Here is a 17,500-nt window from a genome sequence, read left to right on the forward strand (position 1 = left end):
ACCCCGTTTTGAGCATTTTACTGAACAAAATAGCCTGAAAACCATCCCAGCTCAATGCTGTGAAGGACTTTCTGCCGAGTCTCGCTGACATTCTGTTAATTTCTCCTTTTAAAAGAGTACCGAGCCGTTCCAAAGCTTAAATGAGGCTAAAATCCACACATTTGGACAAATGAAGTTTTAATTGTAGTAATGTATGCAACGCTGATTAATCTGCATTTCCTCCTCCCACGGGGAGCCCCCCCACCCCTCCCCCCACCCCCCTCCCCTCTCTCCCTCCGCTCTCTCCCTCCGCTCTCTCCCTCTCTTCTCCGAGTCTCGCCTCTCTCTAGGGCAGAGCTAGCCTAATGGCTGTGGCCAGAATAAGCAACGCTGCACCCATATTTCTCCCAGCTGTGTGTGTGTGTGTGTGTGTGTGTGTGTGTGTGTGTGTGTGTGTGTAGCTGCCTCCCCCAGCCGATGTGTCCTGGAGCAGCAAGTCTGTCTGTCGTCCCCTAGCAGAGCCATATCTCCGCGGCCCCCGGGAGACGCTGCCCCCTGCGCGGTCCCGGGCCCGGGACAAACAAACACCATCAGTAACCTGTCTCCCGCGCACCCGGCGCCGCCAACGCCGCGCCCGGCGCCGCCCGCCTGCTTCCACGTTCGCTGCTCACCTCTTCCTGCTCCGCTCTCCTCCGATCCATCTCTCTCTCTCTCTCTCTCTCTCTCTCTCTCACTCTCTCTCTCTCTCTCTCTCTCTCTCTTTCTCTCTCTCCTCGGCCCACATCCCAATCATCACCAGCCCCCATTTCTGTGATTTATCGCTCCCCCTGCAGCCAAAGACCAATAGATCAGGCTTGCGGCGGGGCACCCGCGAGGCAGGGGGGGGGGACGGCGATGGAGACGGTGGCGTGGGGGGGGGGGGCGGGGGGGTCCTGGAGAAAAACCCACCTATGATGAAGTGCTCTGTGACGCAGAGGAAAAACAAAAGCGGCATCACATTCGCAGTCGGAGTCCTGCTATTCCTCCGTAGCCATCCCTCTCTCTCTCCCTCTCTCTCTCTCCTTCTCTCTCTCCCTCTCTCTCTCCCTCTCTCTCTCCCTCTCTCTCCTTCTCTCTCTCCCTCTCTCTCTCTCCCTCTCTCTCCTTCTCTCTCTCCCTCTCTCTCTCTCCCTCTCTCTCTCCCTCTCTCTCCTTCTCTCTCTCCCTCTCTCTCTCTCCTTCTCTCTCTCCCTCTCTCTCTCCCTCTCTCTGCGAGTCTCTATATAATAGATCTACCCTCCTGCATGGGGCAGCTCTGTGGCTATGATCATCTTCTCTCTCCTGATACTGTTTTTTTAGCCTCTCTGTTGCTAGGCTCTTCCAGACTCCCGCCCCATCAGAACTCCCGTTTCAACCAGTAACTTTACTGAATGAGCATAAACCATTCAGGAAGGACAACGCAGAAGACGACAACGTGCTAACGACCACGTGCTAACCGGACCTCAAATCCAAACTTTTTTTTCTCCGCCCATTCACATCATGTCCGACAGGCGTGTGACCGTTTGTCCCTGACGCAAGCCCGCCAAAAAAAAAAGCTCCAAAGACCCCTATCAAATGTTAATTTCTATCAACGTAGATCACCGTTCGCTCCCTGCTAATCCCTCGGCCCGCTTATTCTACGTTGACCTCTCTGTCACCTGACCAGAGGAGCCACAACAATGGGTTAAAACCTAGCTGTAGGGGGTACGGATGGTGAGTCACGCAGGTATCTGACCAGACAACCTGAGTCACCGGACACCTGGTCTCGCTCTGTCCCCCGTCAGAGGGGAGAGGGGGTAGGGGGTTTAGGGGTGTGTGTGTGTGTGTGTGTGTGGGGGGGGGGGGGGGGGGGGGCTGGGGGTCCTCAGGGTGTTGGGTTCATTATAAACATGGAGAGGATTATATAGTTTTTCCTGAACAGACTGAGCGTGTCGAATCACTACAGTGAGGCTTTGAACGCACACACACACACGCACACACGCGCGCACACACGCACACACACACACACGCATACACACACACACACACGCACACACGCGCACACACACGCACACACACACGCACACACACACGCGCACACACACGCGCACACACACATACTTGTGGGGTGATGTGGGGCAGTAGGAAATAAAGAGAACAGAGGGAACGAAAGAGGAAAAAAATATCTTTGAAACGACGTCCCCATTGTAAGCAGGAGCAGGACGATGGCGCTTAGCAAAACTGCTAACAATGAGCGCGGGAGAAACCCTCTATTCTATAGGGGCCCCGACAGCATGCTCCCTATTACCATAGTCATTTAAATACAGTAATCTCATTTTCTGCATCAGCCAAAGGGGCCTGCTAAATTTCCCAGTGTGAGGGGAGGAGGGGGCTTTTAGGGCAGCCAGGACAGGGGGTATGGGCGTGTAGGATTAATGTCTTTCCCCATCTCTGGGGTTGGTCAGGATCTCTGCCTGTCTGTCTGTGTGTGTGTGTGTGTGTGTGTGTGTGTGTGTGTGTGTGTGTGTGTGTGTGTGTGTGTGTGTGTGTGTGTGTGTGTGTGTGTGTGTGTGTGTGTGTGTGCGCGTGCGGATATCATATCAGATCTGACAACAAAAGACGAGTGAGGGAAGGGGGGAAAAAAAGCTGTTTCCACACAAGCTGTTTCCATTCTTCTCCTCTTCCGGTCCAGTGGAACAGTTGATGAAGTTTAAATGAAGCAGAATTAGGAGATCAAGCAGACAGCTAGTGTTGATGGTATCTGGGCGCCCCCCTCCCACTACCGGCCAGGGCTGGGGGAATAGAACAGGGGACAGCTGACCTGGATGAAATCGAGAGAAAGAGAACGGGAGAGGAAGGAGAAGGGAGAGAGAGGGAGAGAGAGAGAGAGGGATGAGGGGATGAAGTATTCCCTAAATGTGATAATCTCCAATCACCTCTAACATCAATTCTGTCAAGGCCTCGGTTAATGAGCTCACAGGCGATGAAGCGTTATGCTCCCCTCCCTCTCCTCTCCTCCTCCGGTCCCCCTCTCTCTCTTCCTCGCTCTCCTTCTCATCATTGTTGTTGTTCTTTTGATTTAATCCCTCTCACTTCAGATGATTTGAGCGAGAGGCGAAGGAAGGAGGGATGGGGGAAAGCCTATTACCCAAGCATCTCTGCGCGCGTCTATCTAAATGCTAACGATGTGAGGGGACAAGAAAGAGAGGTGGAAAAGGGAGAGAGAGGTAGAGAGAAAGAGAGAGAGAGAGGAGGATGTGTTTGGTGAGGAAGGACGCGGTGCGGCAGAGGGGGGGTAATCTGTTGTTGCCTGGGGTCCCAGAGAGCGGTTTGGTTATTTTGAAAGCGGGTTAGCTGAGGAGAGAGCCGGCATCCTGTGTGCCGACCCTCCATCCCCAGGGTCAAAGTACCTGATCTGGTCTCTTACTTCCACTTGAGCTGCTCCGACACGCCGCAGCTGGCCGCGGCCCTCGGCCCGTGCTCTCCGCCAGGACGCGATGCGTACATTTTTACCTAGTTTCCCTCCGCTATTGATTAAAACAGGGGAGCGTGTCTTTCTACAACATGAAATGAGATGCTGTAGATTGATTCGCTTTGGCTGGTGTAGTTGGTTGGAAAAGACTGGGCTAAAAGCTGTGGGTCACCTTGAACTGAGAGTAATGTCTATTTCGATCTGGCTCTCAGCAGTGCATCCTGACAGGCTTTTTCGATTGTTTTCTTCCCCACGTCTGGAAGTGTATGCTGGGTAAAACATCCTGATACAGTGCCTCTAGAATAACAGAGCATATTATTTGTAAATGTCTGAAATGAAATGGTATATAACTCCTAAGGAGAACCTATGGTGAACCTATGCCGAGTGAACCTGCACCGTCCTTTCCAATTTTCAAATAGGCCTCGTGGTCCTACATGATGCCATAATGCTGTCCAGCAGTTTGGTTAGGTATGGAGAAGTTAAGGGTTGTTAATTATCTATTGATTTTTTTTTTAAGAACCATGTTGGCACAGTAGCCTACCTCACAAAGGATGATTGAAAATAACAATAAATAATAAGAGTTTTCAGTTTTCTGTCTTGACAAAAACGTACCGAAAATGGTTACTAAGAAGCATTGTCTCACATGACAAACAATATCTTAAGGGATTATGTTTTTTTGGTTTCTTTTTTAATCAAAAAATGTTTTCTCTGCGTTGCACTCGACACTAGAACAACGCATGAGTTTGCAAAACACACATACGCTTGTCTTGAGTGAAAGGCAGCCACTTGTTCTTTCCATAACTACTAACCCTTTCATATTCTTGTTTCAAGAATCCCCTTTGATTTCTTATTGGCCAATGAAACAAGAGATGGTGAGAGGCACGCGAGCAATAATCAATCTTTGTAACGTGATGCGCAGATAGAGTCTACGGCGAGTAAATGTTTGCGCAGGCAGCCGTCCAAGCCTGCAGTCTGACGAATTCTGGAGAAAAGGAGATCTATCCAGGGCAGGCCTTTCTCTTTATTTCTCTCTCCTTCTACAGCAGCAATATCAAGCACATTATATTCCAGCGCGCTGTGCATTTTTCATATAGACTCGCCTTTTATGTTTTATGTACGCCAGCTCGGGGGAGAACAGCTGTGTGGGCGCCAAATCCTTCAGTAAGTTTGGAAGGAGAATTCATTTCAGTGGGAGAAGTGGGGCAGAATGCCAAACACCGTCTCTGCACACTACCTGGGCACAAACATGAATAGTAAGCAGACCTATGGTTGCATGAACTATTACATGATCATAATCAGGGGGGTAGTGGAGGGTAAACCCAAGTGAACTCGACACACACCTCTTGAAAATGAGGCTGAGTTAACTCACCTATTTTCTGATCATATTAATCGATGAGGGGAACAAGGTGGGTAAACTCTGCACTCGACAGTTTACCCACCTCTAGCTGTGTTTACCACTACTTTACCACTACCCCTGAACTTGATATATTGACATATGAGTAGCCTAGCCTACAAACTGGTCTCTCCATTGTAATATCACTGTTAGCACTTCAGGTGGTAGATATCTTAAGGCCTCTCTGACAGTGAGTTAACAACCTCAGATAGCTACCATACATCTTTAACATAAACTTTACTACATTGATCCACTGTTTCATCTCAAAGATAGTTTCATGCAGTGGACTCTTGATTGCCCCCTCTGAATTTTAGGTCTCAGAGCTCATAGTGTTTCTATCAGCACCAACTGGCTGTGCTGACTTGCTCCGGTTCGGAAAACAATACTGCCCTCTAGTGTTTCACCACTCTCATGACCACTACTGACCCCGCTTTGACGGAAATCACCGTTGTTCTGTACAGTTTTAGCATCAACATCTATCATTTCTAACCTTAGAAATATGAGTTGCAGGCTTGTTTTGGAGTGTGAGCTGGAGCATACTGGAATATACCGTTTTTGTGTTGACCTGCCTGTGCAGTACCCCTGTGTAGACTGGACATGCTGGATACAGATCCTTTTGTCCTCAACTCAATCCTTATTCTCCTGAGGGGTCTCCTACTCTTCGTTGGTACAGTGAAAAGACACGGAGAGAGAGAGAGGGGGGGGGGGGGTGGCATGGGAATACCAGCAGGGGTAGATAATAGGGAGAGTGGGAGTCCAGCTACAGACTAGGGGGGGAAGGGGGGCGAGAGAGGAATTGGAAATGAGAGGTGAATCATATTCTGTAACGTATCTGCCAGGCCCCACCAGAGACTGAAGAACCGTTAGCACGAAGAGGGGAAGGTGGAAACCCAGGTAGCCGCTGGAAGAGGGCAGATCATTTTTTTCACGCTTGAGAGGGCGTTGCCGGGCTTTAACTGGCCAAAGCCTGCCAGGCCTGTGCACTGGTCCCAGCTTGGTGCTTTGTCAATGTGCTGTAACTAATCCAGGGTCCCAGATCCCCTCTCCTTACCCTAATTAAAAGAGGATTATAGCCAGCATGGATCTCCCGGCCACTCCAACATGCGCTGCCTCCATCCCTGCGCTCGCCCAGAACAGCCGTGCACCTTGAGGAACTGCTGGCCTTTTGGAGTCCAGGACTGGAGAGGCAGGACCTAGAGAGGCAGGGCCTAGAGAGGCAGGGCCTAGAGAGGCACGGCCTAGAGAGGCAGGGCCTAGAGAGGCAGGGCCTAGAGAGGCAGGGCCTAGAGAGGCAGGGCCTAGAGAGGCAGGGCCTAGAGGCCTAGAGAGGCAGGGCCTAGAGGCCTGGAGAGGCTGGGCCTAGAGGCCTGGAGAGGCAGGGCCTAGAGGCCTAGAGAGGCTGGGCCTAGAGGCCTGGAGAAGCAGGGCCTAGAGGCCTAGAGAGGCTGGGCCTAGAGGCCTGGAGAGGCAGGGCCTAGAGGCCTGGAGAGGCAGGGCCTAGAGGCCTAGAGAGGCTGGGCCTAGAGGTTGGAGAAGCAGGGCCTAGAGGCCTGGGGCCTCATTTATCAAAAAGGGTGTAAATTCAGATGTAAAAGATGGCCACGTACGGCGAAAATATTTAGATGCTTTTCGGATCTATCAAACATGGTGTACACGCTGCTGCGCCGATTTCTCAATGATAAATCCCACGGTGTCCTAGAAGAGTGCGGACGTGAACGCGCCTCATGTTCCGCCCTCTACATGGCCAAATTCAACCATATATGGTCAAAACCATGACAATGCACAACGTTGTTCACCGGAAGAAACTGGCATAAAAAGGTAGCGTGGAGCATGTGCATCTTGTATTTGGCGTACACGGACATTCTGTATTATGTGGCTGTGAGGGAAGCAAACATTCTGTGGTAGGCTATGATTGGACCAAAAACAGGGAACGATAACACAGATGATCACTTCATAATGTTGGACCATATTAAACATTTTCCCCTCTGGGAAATTAAGACTCTCTCATCTAAATCACCCGGTAAATCACACTTAAGCATTTATTTGGCTGCCAACAAAAAAACATCTATGACTATGGCTACACAAAATGTTTAATGGAAAATAAAGTTTACTGACAAACTCAAAAGAAAATGACTGAAATTGTTTCCCCAGACTCTGACGTGGGGTGGGACTCAGAGGAGGGGGAGTCTGCAGTGGTCCTTGACCTGACAGTCGTGCCCCCGCCGATTGCAGCCTCCACCTCCAGCGCCACGACCTCCAGTGCCTCCACCTCCAGCGCGCCGGCCTCCACCTCCAGTGCCATCTCCACCTCCAGCGCCTCCATCTCCAGCGCGCTGGCCTTCCGCGCCGCCTCCACCGCCCACGCCTCCACCTCCGGCTGCCAGCGTCCCTGCCTCAAGGGATCCTGAGGGAAACCGTCTGGCCTTCCTCTCAGACGCTGTGCTGGAGGCCCAGACGGGGACCCTAGAGGCCCAGAGGGACATGGCAGAAGGGATTGGGGCAGTTGTGCAGCAGTTGGTGGAGGTCACCACACTACACCACCAGAAACAACAGGACATTCTCACTGCACTTCATTCCCTCACACATGCTGTCACGGACCTCACACAGTCACTCACTACCACACTCACGGACCTCACACATCCACTCACAAACGCACTCACACACCTCACACAGTCACTCACCAACAGACAATAAAATGGTAACAATGTTAACCTTACTTGTTTGTGTCTTCATAGCTGATGCATGACCTCTGCATGGGCCCTTTGTGGAGGATGGTACATGCCCGGATGATCTTGCATACCTTGATCGGGTGGTAGAGGAGTCTACCACCCGACGTGTCCAAGCAGCGCCATCGGCCCTTGAGGAGGCCAATGGCACGCACGATGACGCTGCGTGTCCGGGCATGTACCTCGTTGAACTGGGTTTCCTGCTCATTCTGAGGGTCCGGGAAGGGAACCAGCAGCCACTCCCTCAGGTGGTAGCCACTGTCGCCTGTAGGTCACAAAATCATCACTCTTTAATGGTTCTCATTCTTATCAGCTTTGAATAAGGGTGTAAAAACCTGTCTAAATCGGTACGCCAAGTCAGGAGGTGGCGTAGAAAAGTGTCTAAAAAGGTGACGAAATATAAGCCCTTTTTGGTTGATAGATCGTAGTGCGTGTGGGGGGGAGGGCGTACGCCTGAAATCGCGGAAAAAGAGGTGTAAAAAAGGCGTACCTCAATGATAAATGAGGCCCCAGGAGAGACAGGGCCTAGCAGAGGAATGGTTGGCAGTTGGCAGGGGACTACTGGGGTGGACAGGTTCAGCCACCACTAGTGGATGTTATAATTTTGAGATCTTATTGATTATCAAATCAAACTTTATTTGTACAGCGCATTTCATACAGAGGCTGCATAATGCGCTTTACAGAGAAATGGGGGAATGGACCTATCTATCTATCTATCTATCTGTCTGTCTGTCTGTCTGTCTGTCTGTCTGTCTGTCTGTCTGTCTGTCTGTCTGTCTGTAAAATACATTTGAGGGTATAGCACTACACATCATAAATAATATAACCCATAGCTAAATAGTGCAGCTAGAGAAGTTTGAGTGAAGGATCTAGCTAGATCATTCCTTAATTGAACATGTGTCTTGTTATATGGAAGCCCAGCTAGCCTACCAGCTGTGCGTGCCTGACCCCACCTGCAGGTGGATCACAGACTTCCTGTCTGACAGGAAGCAGCACATGAAACTGGGCAAGCAGTCTAGAGTCTCGACTCCAGGACCATCAGCACAGGCTCCTCCCAAGGCTGTGTTCTTTCCCCTCTACTCTTCTCCCTGTACGTGAACAGCTGCACCTCCAGCCAGCAGTCTGTCAAGCTCCTCAAGTTTGCAGATGACACCAACCTCATCGGTCTCATCTCCAAGGCCAACGAGTTCGCCTACAGGTGGGGGATTGATCAGCTGCTGTCCTGCTGTCGCGTCATATTGGGTCGGGGGCAGTGGAGCGCTCTCAGGGCCCCTCTCTGGACTACCCACCTGCCCCCACCGGTGAAGACCGTGTTTCTCTAGCCCTCTCAGGGGCTGATTTGTGTGGTCCGTGGCGTGGACAGTGGCGTGGTGGCAAGACTCCGCCCCCTCGCGTCATATTGGGTCGGGGGCTGTGGACCCCTCTCTGGGCTACCCACCTGCCCCCACCAGTGAAGACAAGTGTGTCTCTAGCCCACTGATCAACTTGTGGTTGTACAACATATGATGCTGACGAGTTGATGATGACCCAAATGTGTTCGACCACTGACAAGTTCCAGAAGTCCCTCTTGAAGTGGTTCCACATCTGAAAACAAACTTCATGGTGTGTAGAAACATGGTGTATAGAAACATTGAAGAAAGTTTCAGGCTTAAGTCATAAAATCAAGAACCAGAACTAACCGTTGTATAATAATAATAATAATTAAATAATAAATAAACAATAGATCTAATAATTAAATAAAACGGATCTTGAATCTTGATAGTGAATTCAGCGAGATGGGACGTTACACTAATCATGAACTGATGGTACACATCTCTTTCACTAGAGGGCGACAAAGTGCAGTTCCTATTACCTAGAACCCACGTCACGTGACGTGTGTTCAGGGCGAGACCGAACCCTGGCAGAGAGAGAAGAGACGGAGCAGACGAGACCGCTGGCTGGTGTTTATTACTACAACCATGGAAGACGGCAGAGAAACCTCAGCAATGAGAGAGAGAGAGACCAAAAGACGGGACCGTCAATTAGGTAGCTAACGTTATCTAGTTTTGTACATATTAGCTAGCTATCACTAGCTAACGTTAACTACTAGCCTATGCATACGTAGTTAACTACTAGCCTAGCTAACTTAGCCTAGATGGTTTCGCACTGATTAACTAGTCAAGATCAAACTTAGCTAATACTACTGCGCATAATGATGCGCGCAGCTAAGTGTGTGATCACACGTTATTCATAACTGTCTTGTAATAAGTGCTTAGCCTAGTTTACTTTACCCTACGCTAGCTAACACCGAATAAACGTTATAACGTAGCTATGTAGGTAGCTAGTAACTGTACCACGGGTCAGAGAACAACAGGTGGTCTAACGCCTTAGTTAGCTAGCTATAAAGTTATAATAACGGCAATGTAAACCTAGCTATTGACAATTGATTCCAAACCGGAGATAAGTAGGCTTGGGGAGCGGGTGAGTCCAGGTGCCATTTGTTTGTAATGTTAGCTCGCTAGTAACTTTAGCTCGGTTTTGTTTTAGGACTTTGACCGAGCTAACGTTTCTACTAAACACCTACAAATACACATAGACACACCCATGCTCTATCAATCATCAGCCATCTCCCACGTCCAGTAGCATACACACACGATTTGGCACCCCACAAAATATACTGCACTTATTTCGCCAGTATTTAGGTTTTGCAATTGCAGTTCCGGTTCATTCTATGGGGTTTCAGTTTAATACGCGTCCAATAAAATCCAAAATGTGGTTGATCCGCTAGTAGTAGGAGTCGTTATGGAACTTCCAGCTACATCTAGTGCCACATTGGACTTTATATCAATAACGTATAACGTATATTTCCACTTGACTATGTAATTACACAATTTATATTTGGAATGCAAGTATTAGCTAACAGTCAGACTTAGGCTCTCAACTAATAATACTCTAATAATTCAAGAGACAAGGCATCAGCCTAGGCTAACCAAATGTGCTCTGCATTTCAATAGTCTCAGGCCTATACTACTTGGAGTGAAGTTACAGTATAATGTGGCATTTCTGTAGGCTCATGCAGGAATACTGATTCGAAAGCTAGGCATCAAGTGAGGATAGCTGCAAGTTTGATAACCAATGTACTTGCTCAAGTGCTATTTAGTATGAAGTTGACCTACAGCCACAAGGCCAGTTGCATTACACTTCGATTAGTCTTATGAGAGGCATGGTAGTTTTCTAGTCTCAGTTGACACATTGTAATGGTCTTAACTGAATCATTTAGGGTAGGTGGGTCGGGGGTGTGTCTCAAGGGAGAGTGTATGGATGTGACTTGCTAGTCATTGCATGGGTGTTGGATGCATTCTGGAACTGAAAAATTGTTTCTCGCTTCGGACGCATCCTGCAAGGAGGAGCGAATGGACCAGGTTGGTAACAGACCTGTCAGCCACACCTGACCACCTCAACACCGTACAGTCAGCAACTGACACCTCAATTCCACTCACTCTGTTTTCCGGTGCGTTCCGGTCCCCGTACGGCAGTTGACCGGAGTTGACCACGGCCATTCTAGACAGTGACTGTGTTCCCACCAGAGCGAATCCGGTTTTGTATTAGGTTGGATCCGGTTTTGTGTCATTCATTTGTATCCGTGGTTGGGTCGGGGTTCGTGTCCGGGGAGAGAGTACGAGTGTGATTTCCTCATTGCATGTGTGTTGGATGCATTCTGGGACTGAACATTTTATTTGTTTATAAATGCTTATGTATGATTTGCTTACACATTACAAATTGCAGGATCTGGACTTAAGTAGAGGCCATTGATGTTCCCAGGAATGCAGGAATGGATGCTGTTTGGACTGTCCCACCATGACAACATAAGTATTTTTTCCTGTGTAATGTTTACATCCTTTGGTGTTTTCCAGCCTTTGAGAGTTCTGATGCTGAACTGGACATGTGTGGATGGATTCTGGTCCTATTCTCCATGCTGATGGTCTTAGCCACCCTGCCTCTCTCCGTGTGGATGTGCATCAAGGTAAGTAGTCGCCCGATCATACAACAGCCACAGCGTAGCCTAGAATAGACAGATGATACCCTGCCTGGACTGAGTACACCGGTCAGTGGTCTTTGGCTGTCTGTTTGCTGAGTAAACCGGCCTTTAACTTCATACAGTACATAGTGTAACACAAGGCCAGCTGCCAGGGCATTGTACAGACAGTATTCCCTCTTAAAACTTTCCCGGTGGCTCTTCGGTTAAGGTGCGTACCACATGATGGCTAGTCCTTATCGCAGCGGCCCAGGTTCAAATCCGGCCTGCTGCATAATCCTCCCCTCTCTCTCTCCCACCTTTCCTGTCACTCTACACTATCCTATAGCGTATAATAAAGCACAAAAAATGCCCCCAAAATCTCTTCTTTTTTTTTTTTAACTATGAGATTGGTGGTAAGATTCAGTTAGTGAACAGCTGAATGATCAGCGGATCACTTGTGGTTGTGATGAACTGGGGAGTGAATGAGAGGCAGAGCTGAGCCGGTGTTTTTCTTTGTCGTCCCGCACAGATTGTGCAGGAGTATGAGAGGGCGATCATCTTCCGCTTGGGACGCATCCTGAAAGGAGGAGCCAAGGGACCAGGTAGGTAACAGACCTGTCACCCATACCCGACCACCTCAACACACTGTAGGCTTTCTGGAGCTTATGGAGAGTAGGGATGGGAATTTCAACTCATTTTAAAACCGAGTAACCTAACCTGATCCTACTCGAGTAACCGATTACTCAAAAAAATATACCATCCAGACAGAGCGCATTCACATTCTCTGCGCTACGATCGTTGTTGGTGCCGAGAATATTGTCGTCGTCATTCATCAGCAACAATCCGATCGTAGCGCAGAGAATGTGAGCCGGAGAATAGCCAGTCTGCGCGCTGGCCTGTGCGCATGCGTGCTGGAGCAAGTGGGGAAATGCGTGTAAAGATCATATTACAGAGGCTAAAGACCCCGTATTTGAAAACCGAAACAATGCCTCGCGTTGAGGAATCTCAACTGTCGATTCATCCAATCTGATTGATGAAAACAACCGTTTAGCGGCCGAAAATAGATTTTGAGAAACTGCCTTCTCGGTGCCCCGATCACCATCATTACATGGATATACTGGCTCGCGCTGGATTTTAAATTTCTTCTACAGGCCTCCGAACTACACCAAAGTGATCTCGGTGAGTCAAACTTCTTATAATATGTCGTAAATAAGGTCCAGGTTGTCAAAAACGAGCATTGCCCTTTAACCCCGGCCCCCTCGGAGTGGAAAAAGGTTTTTTTCGCCGTCATTACTGCAGCAGTGCTTAATGTCTCTTCCATGTCCTTGCAAATAAACATCTTTAATAGATGATGAGTGGTTGGATACTCACTAGTTCTCTCATAGGCTACCTACGCTGTAACAGGTTTGAAAGTCCGAGGCTCGATCCAAAAAATTCTTTAACACTATGCATAAAATGCTTTAACACTATGCAAAACCACGGTGTAGTTTGATCCGAAAATGCTTAACAGTACGGAAAACCGAACCATGGACAGCTAGCATTAGCAAGCCTATGGGCTAATCATTGCTAGTTTTCGTGACCACATAACTTTGCACCCAAGCACGTGTCCATGTAAATAAATATAGCTTTTAAAACGTAACCAGGTAGCTGGCTAGACAGTAGTCAACTAGTAATCAGTCATCACTGCCCCTGACAGCTTGGCTGCATTTATTATTTTTACGATTGGTGCACTTTCAGATATTCCGTTTAATAGCCAGGCAGGGGGGTCCCCCGGGATCCCCAGACAGCTGACGACCATGCCCTATCTAATATCTGATCATTGGTTGTCTGGAAGAGCCGCAGTGACGTTGGCAGCGCCTTTCTGAAAAGTTGAGTTGGCAATGTTTTCAAAAAGCTGGAGCCCTCAAAAAAGACTCCGTATACAGCGCTTTTCTCCAGGCAGCCGCCAACGCTCTATCCTCTTTGGTTCAATTGAAAAAGGGCACAGGCGCTCAGAAATGCGCGCTTTCACGGCCAAACATGCCATATTGTATAGCCTTTAGATTAACCGAGTAGTGTTTATTTTCCGACCAGCAGATCGCCTACTCGAGTAATCGTGCACATGCCTAATGGAGAGTAGTTGGCAGTATGTTATTTGCCAAATGCCACTCATTTGTCTAAGAGAGTTCTACAGAAAGGCATGAACTATTTTACATAAGGATATATCCATGAGATTTGGATTTCAAACCGAGCAGGTGACAACATACGAGTTGATGCTAGGTGTTGGCAATCGATGCAGAGCGGAATGCACAGACGCTTCACAAACTCCAGATTGAAATTTATCAGGAATTAAATTGTGGAGTCTAACTGCACATATAAAGCAGGGAGAGTAAGTTAGTGGCATCCATTCTTAGAAAATAAGCCTGTGAGAATGATCTGTTCACTACTAGCTACGGGCTGATTAGCTACTGTACATCAAGCATCTGATGTTACTAGCTTTGTATCTTTTTGTGTCGGCGCTGCTGTAAACTGATGTGTGGAGGGAGGTGTGGAGTATCGTGCAGCGTGTAACGCTAGTAAGCATGATGGCAACTGAACAAATGTCCTAGTTTGTCCTAGTTCTCATGGATCTGGGTGGTCTGTAACCTTGCATCACCAGGCTCTCTTCGGAGGTTTCTATTCAATATCAGATACACATCCTGTCTAGAGCCCGCCTAATCTCAAATCTGCATCCAGTACACAGTACAGTAGATCCGGTTTTGTATCAGGTTGTATCCGGTTTGCCGCTGCGAGATAAAACATCCGTTTTCACGTTTGGAAATACATGGAGGTGAATGAGCCATAGTTAGCCGTCAGCTGCATTCACTCCCATGTATTTCCAAACGCAAAAACAACAGCAGTAAAAAAACGTCTGGTAATGATGAGTTTGTAACCCCGATAGTGTATTCAGCCTGTTATTTTGACTATTTTGGTTCTTGAAGTGGTGTTTTTACAGTGAACCTTTAACATTGAAGTCAACGGGCACTTCCGCATCCGCACCCCTAATTACGTCAGACTGACCAATATGGCAGCTGAGGTGAATAAGGCGAATAGCAAAACAAAAGGTAACAAAATTAATTAAAACTGTAACAGTACGGGGAAGGAGGCGGCACAGAGGCAGGGGATCTCAGTGGCAAAAGACGGGTCCAGGAAGCTCGGAGGAAGGTCCGTGGGAGGCAAGGCTGGGGTCTCGAGGGAGGCAGGGTTCTGGGGAGAAGAACACGGGTGAGCCAAAAATGCTGAGCAAAATACAAACGAGCTGAATCACAAGGCTTGGTACTGGCTGTGGTACCTATACAGGTGACTACGTTCTGGCACTGGAACGTAGGGCATGCTGGCTTTTATGCTGGGGAGTGGCTGCAGCAGGTGCGGTGATTGCAGCGACCTCAGCTGCACGGGGCTGGGAGGAATGTGAAGAATGCTCAGAATGTGCTGGGGCCATGACAAAAACACTGACTATAGCGCTGAGAGCTCTACATTCCAATTCTCAAGTAAAGCGTTTAAGAAAAAAGTAATTTGACCTGCATTAGGCCTAAACATACAAAAAAAAGAGCATGTGGACATAATATGTGTACAGTATGTATACAGTATGTTCCGAGTGCACAGCCGATTCACAATCAGTCCTGCAGTGGCGATATCTCAGCAGGAACAGAGCTTTCCTGTCTCTGTCAGACTGTCTCCTCCAGTTCCTAGAAATAGCCTGTGTCTGTTTTATCCTGATGTGGTTCTACGGTGAGCCGGCGGACCAGTACGCTCGCTCACACGCCCCCCGCGCTCCCCTCGTCATTCCCTGGTTGTGTGAACAGCCTGACATGACGCACTTCATCTTTGCTTTCTTTGGTCACACTTTACAATAAGGGTCACAAAAAACATTAGTTAACTGTTAACTAATGCTTATTTAGGGTTAGGTTAGGTTACTAATGTTAATTAATCCCTTAGTTAAGGTTAGGGTTAGGTGAGTTAACCTTAGTTAACACTATTAACCATTTACTAATGTTATTTGAGACATTAGTTAACTGTTACTTAATGCTTAATAATGCATTAACAAATGTTTATTAATGTACCCTTATTGTAAAGTGTTACCCTTTCTTTTTCCATATGTAAGTAAACCCAATCAAACGTCACAACCATGAGGATGAAGTTGCACTACATACAATTTTTTGCACTACATACTGCATACAATTTTTAACACTTCATTCAGAGATGTGTAGTGTATATTATTAAAATAAGCTACACTTTAAACAAAAAGCAAACTAAGGGCTCACAGAATAGAATACTAATGTTGGTTCAGGTATTCGAATACTTGCACTTGCATCCCTAAAAGAGAATCCATGAAGATATTGTGCAATACTGCACTCATCTGTCCTGACTGTAGCTACTGTACAGTAGATAGATAGATAGATAGATACTAATGCTAGATAGATAGATAGATAGATAGATAGATAGATAGATAGATAGATAGATAGATAGATAGATACTAATGCTAGATAGATAGATAGATAGACAGACAGACAGACAGACAGACAGACAGACAGATAGATAGATACTAATGCTAGATAGATAGATACTAATGCTAGATAGATAGACAGACAGACAGACAGACAGACAGACAGACAGACAGACAGATAGATAGATAGATAGATAGATAGATAGATAGATACTTTTTCCGAAGGGAATGAATAAAGTATCTATCTATACTATACAGAGAACAGCCAGGACAGATGAGTGCAGTATTGGGCGTTGGCCATGGCGCTCGTACTGTAGACAAACCCTCTGCTCCATCTCAGCCTCTGCACTCTAATGCACTCTATGATTAGATTGGTCGACTAGCCCCTTCCCCTATATGACATCACGTGTGATGTAATTTGTGTTGCCATGACATTGCCGCTTGAAGTAGGCTTCTGTCTTTTTCCATTAGTCTGAGCTGCTGGACAGAGCAGATGATGCTTCTCCTCTCTAGATGGAGAGCTTGATGGGGGACTTTACCTAGGCTACCCCTTTTGGTTATACTGTATTAATCCTCCCCAAGGGAAATTGGTCTTCTGCTCTTCTAGTCGAGCGCAGTGTCAGCCAGCATGACCGGGCGTTGCCTTGCTCAAGGGCACAATGGTAGGCAGCCCCCCAGGCACCTTGTTAAGATCTCACCTTGTGAAGTGGCTCAGCCCGGCATTGAACCAGGCACCGTTCAGTCGCTGGTCTGAGCTCTAACCTTCGGGCCACCTTCCGGCCAACAGGAACTTAGTGCATTCACACTGAATCACACATCATCTGTATCGATGGGAAACGAGGAGGTTAGAGTAGAGTAGTCGTTGAGTAATAACTCACTCCGCTAGTATTAACGCCTAAATATCCTCTAGTATTAATACCGTCCGGCTGCTTCATCGAATAGCTAGCTAAAGCTATTAATAAAGCGCTGTCTCGCAAACGAGAGAAACATGACTTCGAGTCCCAACCTGGGCAGTCCCTGAACATGGCTCAAATGAATGTGTGCCACAGAAAACACAACACAGAGTGAAAATGAAGTGCGTCACGTGTCCAACCGATATTGATCACAATCTTTTTGTTTCCCCTTAAAGATAAGTCAACAGAATGACTACATGGATCATAGTGTGACTTTAATGTTACGCTTAAAGGGGGTGCCAGGCTGTATCCACGGGTGACATATGATATGCCAGGATTCCAGAACAGCCGGGGCATAAACTCCCCCGGGGAATAATAATAGCCCCCCTCTCTATAGGATATAGGATTCCCATATATTCCTGGGATTCCCATATCCCTGTGATGCGTTTGAGAGCCGATGCTGAAACCCAAGGTTCAGTTTAGTACTTGATTTCCGTCGTTGAAACCCGCCCGCATCCTCACATTGTTTCAAAAGCGGTTGTAATGACCACGGCTGTTTTTAGAGTGGGGAATCTTTG

The 17,500-nt window shown here is 47.8% G+C and overlaps 1 protein-coding gene across 1 annotated transcript in view; it reads left to right on the top strand.

The window, feature by feature from the left end:
• The first annotated feature begins 9,463 nt into the window (after positions 1 to 9,463).
• Positions 9,464 to 17,500, top strand: part of stom (stomatin) — a 12,385-nt gene continuing 4,348 nt past the window's right edge. Inside the window, exons 1-3 of the mRNA XM_084460583.1 lie at positions 9,464 to 9,592; positions 11,461 to 11,570; positions 12,094 to 12,166. Of these exons, the coding sequence (XP_084316709.1) occupies positions 9,526 to 9,592; positions 11,461 to 11,570; positions 12,094 to 12,166 (250 nt within the window). The 5' untranslated portion in view covers positions 9,464 to 9,525. The remainder of the gene's footprint in view (positions 9,593 to 11,460; positions 11,571 to 12,093; positions 12,167 to 17,500) is intronic.

Source organism: Borostomias antarcticus (genome assembly GCF_949987555.1).
Source record: "Borostomias antarcticus genome assembly, chromosome: 2".
NCBI classification, from domain to species: Eukaryota; Metazoa; Chordata; class Actinopteri; order Stomiiformes; family Stomiidae; genus Borostomias; species Borostomias antarcticus.